The following is a 6,462-nucleotide window of genomic DNA, read 5'->3' as shown; positions in this document are numbered from 1 at the left end:
GAGAGATTTAATTTAAATTCCGGAGCAACAATAATTTGGACTACTGACACAGGAGAAGAGCCTAGACTGTATTCCTAAATCTGTTTAAAGCCTGTCAAACTTTTCTTTTTTCCTTTCTCTTTCTCTCTCTCTTTCTTCTCCCACACAGTCCCCCATCTCTGATAATTTCAAGAAACATACTTTACCCAAACCAATACCTTAAGTGACAAATTTTGAGAATAATTTTTTTTAATTTTTTAATGTTTATTTATTTTTGACAAAGAGACAGAGCATGAGTGGGGGAGGGGCGGAGAGAGAGGGAGACACAGAATCTGAAGCAGGCTCCAGGCTCCGAGCTGTCAGCACAGAGCCTGACACCAGGCTCGAACTCACAGACTGCAAGATCGTGACCTGACCTGAAGTCAGACGCTCAACCAACTGAGCCACCCAGGCGCCCCAGAGAATAATTTTTTTAAAAAATAACAATGTTATGGTACCATGTGCCCAAATCTAATTGTCTTTCATACTTTTTTCCTATAGGTAAAGTCACACTGTAGTTCCCTCTTGTGAGCTTCCTAGTTTCCATGGAAAATAATGTTACAGAATTTATCTTCATGGGTCTTTCCCAAAATGAGAAAGTGCAGCAACTATGCTTCTTTCTGTTCTTACTCTTTTACATGACACTCATGACTGGAAATTTTCTCATTATAATGACTATTCAAAGGAGTCCCAATCTCAACTCTCCAATGTATTTCTTCCTCAGCTTCCTATCCTTTGTCGACATCTGCTACTCCTCTGTTACAGCCCCCAAGCTGATTATTGATTCCCAAGCCAAAGTCAAGAGCATCTCCTTTGTTGGTTGTATGGTCCAGCTCTTTTTCTCCCATCTGTTTGGCTGCACAGAGATCTTTATTCTCACAGTGATGGCCTATGACAGGTACGTGGCTATCTGCAAGCCTCTGCGCTATATGACCATCATGGACCGGAAGGTCTGCTCTCTACTGGTGGTAACCTGTTGGTTAGGAGGGTTTGTGCATTCCTTCATCCAGACCATCCTCACTGTACAACTGCCGTTCTGTGGCCCCAACCTGATTGACCACTACTTCTGTGATGTCCACCCTTTACTGAAGCTGGCTTGCACAGAGACATACATGGTGGGGCTCATTGTGATAGCTAACAGTGGCATGATTTCACTGAGCTGCTTTGTCATTCTTATGGGCTCTTACATTGTCATCCTGCTTTCCTTTAAGACCCGCTCGTCAGAGGGGAGGCACAAGGCCCTGTCTACATGTGCTTCCCACATCACAGTGGTGATCTTGTTCTTTGTCCCCTGCCTCTTCATCTACCTAAGGCCTTCCACCACTTTTACTGAGGACAAGATGGTGGCTGTGTTTTATACCATCATCACACCCATGTTAAACCCTCTGATCTACACCCTGAGAAACACAGAGGTGAAAAATGCCATGAAAAGACTGTGGGTCGGGAGGTTGTTTGACAGAAATAAGAGGGACTCTGGTGTGAAGCTTAGTGGGGCTGGTATAGCCTGCATTGTACCAGTTTCCGAAAGGGTTGCTGGAAACAAGTCAGTCATCACCTCTTAAACTTCATCCCATGAGAAACAGTGCAATATAGCACAGCCTTGGATTTGAAATCTAAAGACCTACTTCGAAGGACCCATTCTACCAGTCACTAGTAGTTGACTTTAGGCAAAGAGACAGTCTCATGGCCCTGAGTGCACTCAATGTTTATACAGAGAAATCTGACACCTAAACACAGTCCATTTCGTAACATATAGTACGGTTGCCTCTAATAGCCTCCAAGCGATGTGGAATGTCAGGCATGTATATTCTAATAAAGGAATATGAAGAAATATTACCAAAATATTAGAATAATATTAAAACATACAGGATTGATACCAAAAACAAATGCTGACATTGATCTTGCTAACCTTTGGTCTTTTATCTCATTTTAAAATGGAGGTAAACTACATTTCCTACTACTTCCCAGGGTTGTATAGAGAACTGAATGGCGTGGAAGTGAAGGTGAAAGCATTCTGCCAATGGTATGGAGCTCTGAAAGCCAACATGGCTTGCATCCATGAGACCCACAAAATTATAGCAAAGAAACAGTTCTTAACGGGCTCATGAGGACACACTGTGGGTGGTCCCCCAAGGCTCAGCCAGAGGAAGCAGGAAGAAATGCCTCTCTCCAAATCTTCTTCTCAAAGAGGCTTATTTACATACTTTAAAAGCCAACGCCTAAGATTCAGGCTTCTAATTTAGCACACATCTAGGGGCTGACTGCAATCCTCCCTAAAGACCAAGAAGGCCAGTGGACACTATCTCCACCTTCTCTCCCTGGCCCATTCCAGGTCATCAGTGTCCCCCTGGCAGGAGCTTATCTGGTGCCCCAAGTTTTGTGGCTGCTCCCAGAGTATGCCCCCCTCAATCACCTGACTCTTGTGGGCAGTGGGGCTTGCATTCACTGGTCCCATAGGACTGCAGCAAACAAAGAAACACTCCTTAACCAGGTCCTAGAACAAAGGAAACAGACAGAAATGCCCATTCCCCAGTCTTTCCTGAAAGAGGCTTATTTATATACTTTAAAAGCTACTGCCTAAGGGTCTGGCTTTCAATCAGCCTGTTTCTTGATGAGATCCTCCCCTTTGGGACACTTACAGGTCGTGGCTCACCCTCATCTACTGAAAGCCACTAAACACAAAGAAAGCATCTTGCACATAGGTTTGAGAGAAAACCAAAAGCTCAGGCCAGGCTGAATAATTAGGTTCATTTCTTACAAGACACCGCTCCATCAAGACTAGGAGAGATGGCTCTTTTATCTAATGCACAGAAACCAACAGAGAGTCAAGGAAAACAGACAAACAGAGGAATATGTGCCAAACAAAAGAGCAAGATAAAATTCCAGGAATAGGCCTTAATGAAACACAGTGATTTATCTGATAAAGAGTTCAAAATAATGGTCATAAATATGCTCACCAAGGTTAGGAGAACGATGCATGAACAAAGTGAGAATTTCAACAAAAAGAAAATATAAGTACCAGAGAAATCACAGAGCTAAAGAATACAAAAACTGAACTGAAAAATTCAATAGAGGTTCAATACCAGACTACATCAAGCAAAAGAGAGGATCAATAAACTCAAAGACACGTCAGTGGAATTCATCCAAAAAGAAAAAAGTATGAAAAAGAAGATAACATGAGGGGGCTATAGGATATCATCAAGCAGACCAATATTCACATTACAGGGGTCCCAGAAGGAGAAGAGAGAAAGAAAGGGGCAGAAAGCTTTTTCAAAGAAATCATGAAAATTACCCTAACCTAAAGAAGGAAAATAGATGATCCAGACCCAGGAAACTCAGACAGTTCCAAATAAGATGAATCGAAAGAGACCCACACTGAGACACTTTGTAACTAAATTGTCAAAAGTTAAAGACAAACTTTAAAGCACCTAGAGAAAAACGACATGTTACATATAAAAGAACCCCCATAAGATGATCCACACATTTTTCACAGAAACTATGCAGGCCAGAAGGGAGTGGCATGGTATATTCAAAGTGCTGAAAGAAAAAAAAACTACCAACAAAGAATACTCGACCTGGTAAAGCTATCTTTCAGAATTGAAGGAGAGATAAAGAGTTTTTTGGACAAGCAAAAGGAATCACCACCACTAGACCAGCCTTAGAAGAAATATTAAAGGGAGTTCTTCAAGCTAAACTGGAAGGATGCTAATTAGTAACATGAAAACATATGAAGGTATAAACCTCACTGCTAAAGGTAAAATACAATTAAATTCAGAATATTCCAGTGCTGTAATGGCAGTAGGTAATAAATCACTTACAACTCTAGTATAAAGGTAAAAGACAGAAGTACTAAAAATAACCATAACCCCAATAATTTGTTAATGGATACACAGGTAATTGTGACATCAAAAACATAAAATGAGGGGAGGAGTAAAAATGTAGCTTTAAAGGGATACAGGAGTACTGATGCATAGGGGCACTTGTACCCCAATGTTCACAGCATCACTCTCAACAATAGCAAAATTATGGAAAGAGCCTAAATGTCCATCAACTGATGAATGGATAAAGAAATTGTGGTTTATATACACAATGGAATATTACGTGGCAATGAGAAAAAATGAAATATGGCCTTTTGTAGCAACGTGGATGGAACTGGAGAGTGTGATGCTAAGTGAAATAAGCCATACAGAGAAAGACAGATACCATATGGTTTCACTCTTATGTGGATCCTGAGAAACTTAACAGGAACCCATGGGGGAGGGGAAGGAAAAAAAAAAAAAGAGGTTAGAGTGGGAGAGAGCCAAAGCATAAGAGACTGTTAAAAACTGAGAACAAACTGAGGGTTGATGGGGGGTGGGAGGGAGGGGAGGGTGGGTGATGGGTATTGAGGAGGGCACCTTTTGGGATGAGCACTGGGTGTTGTATGGAAACCAATTTGTCAATAAATTTCATATATAAAAAAAAATGTAGCTTTAGTATATAATTGAACTTAAGTCGTTATGAGCTTAAAATAGACTATTATAAACACAAGATATTTTATGTAAACTTCATGGTAACCGGAAAGCAAAAACCTGTAGTGAATACACAAAAGAGAAAGGAACATCACTACAGAAAATCATCACAAGGGAGCAAGACAAGAAGAAAGGAAGAAAAGAATTACAAAGAGCCAAAAAACAATTAATGGCAGTAGTTAGTCCATACCTAACAATAATTACTCTAAATGTAAATGGACTAAGTTATCCAATCAAAGATACAGAGTGGCGGAATGGATTAAAAAACAAGACCCAACTATAAGCTGCTTACAAAATTCTCCCTTCAGCTTAATGATACACACATTGAAAGTGAAGGAATGGAAAAAAATATTCCATGCAAATGGAAACCAAAAGAAAACAAGAGTAGCTATACTTACATTAAGTAAAACAGACTTTAAGCCCAAGACTATAATAAAAGACAAAGAAGGTCATTATATAATGATAAAGGAGTCATTGCAACAAAAAGATACAACATTTGTAAATATCTATGCATCCAACATAGGAAGACCTAAATACATAAAGCAAATATTAAAAGACCTGAAAGGAGAAAGAGATGGCAATAAAATAATAGTAGAGGACTTCAACACCCCACTTTCATCAATAGATAGATCATCCAGACAGAAAATCAATTAGGAAACATTGGAGTTAAACTACATGTTAGACCAAATGGATGTAACATTTACAGAACATTCCATCCAAAAGCAAAAGAATACACATGCTTCTCAGGGACACATGAAACTTTCCCTAGGAGAGATCACATGTGAGACCACAAAACAAGTCGTAATAAATTTAAGAATACTGAAATCATATCAAGCATCTTTCCAACCACAATGGTATGAAACTAAAAATCAATTACAAGGGCACCTGGGTGGCTCAATCAGTTAAGTGTCCGACTCTTGATTTTGGCTCATAATCAATCATGAGATCTAGCCCTGCATCAGGCTCCATGATGTCAGCACAGAGCTTGCTTGGGATTCTCTCTCCTTCTCTCTCTGCCCTTCAGAGAATAATTAATTTATTATTATAAGTTTATAATAAATAAACTTAAAAATTATATAAAATAAAAGAAAAAATAAAAATCAATTACAAGAAGAGAACTGAAAAATTCATAAATATACAGAGATCAAACAATATGCTACTGAATAACCCATGGGTCAAAGAAGAAATTAAAAGAGAAATTTTAAAAATATCTTGAGTCGATAAAACAGAAACACAACATACCAAAACTTATGGTATGCAGCAAAAACAGTTCTGAGAGACGTTTATAGCAATAAATATCTACTTAAGAAAACAGAACAATCTCAACCTAACTTTATACCTCAAAAAACTAGAAAAGAAAGAAGAAACAACACCCCAAATTAGTAGAAGGAAGGAAGCAACAAAGATCAGAGCAGAAACAAATGAAATAGATACCTAAAAAACAATTGGAAAGATCAATGAAATTAAGTAGTTTTCTGAAAAAAAAAAAACAAGTAAGTTGTAAGTCTTTAGCAAGACTTACAAAATAAAATAAAAGATGGGACTCAAATAAAAAATTAGAAATTGCAAATGATATCACACAAATACAAAAGATTATGAGAGTACTATGAACAATTACATGCCAACAAATTGGACAATCTAAAAGTAATGGATAAATTCCTAGAAACATACAACCTTCCAACCTTCCAATACATAAAGAAATAGAAAATCTGAACAAACCAATTACTAATAAGGAGATTGAATCAGTAATCAAAAACCTCCCAACAGGGGCACCTGGGTAGCTCAGTCAGTTGAGTGTCTGGCTCTGGATTTTGGCTCAGGTCATAATCCCAGGGTCATGGGATCGAGCCCCTGGTCAGACTCCATGCCTGGCATGTAGCCTGCTTGGGATTCTCTCTCACAATCTCTCTGCCCCTCTCCCCTGCTCACTCGC

At 38.9% G+C, this 6,462-nt stretch overlaps 1 protein-coding gene across 1 annotated transcript; it reads left to right on the top strand.

Annotated features, from left to right (window-relative positions):
• The first annotated feature begins 488 nt into the window (after nt 1–488).
• LOC122483758 (olfactory receptor 4S2-like) lies at nt 489–1,812 on the top strand. Its single transcript, XM_043581125.1, has one exon. The coding sequence runs from the start codon at nt 564–566 to the stop codon at nt 1,578–1,580; it is 1,017 nt and encodes a 338-aa protein (XP_043437060.1). The 5' UTR covers nt 489–563; the 3' UTR covers nt 1,581–1,812.
• The last annotated feature ends 4,650 nt before the right edge of the window (nt 1,813–6,462 follow it).

The sequence above is a fragment of the Prionailurus bengalensis genome, chromosome D1, assembly GCF_016509475.1.
Source record: "Prionailurus bengalensis isolate Pbe53 chromosome D1, Fcat_Pben_1.1_paternal_pri, whole genome shotgun sequence".
NCBI lineage: Eukaryota > Metazoa > Chordata > Mammalia > Carnivora > Felidae > Prionailurus > Prionailurus bengalensis.
This window is presented reverse-complemented; position numbering and strand designations above follow the sequence as displayed.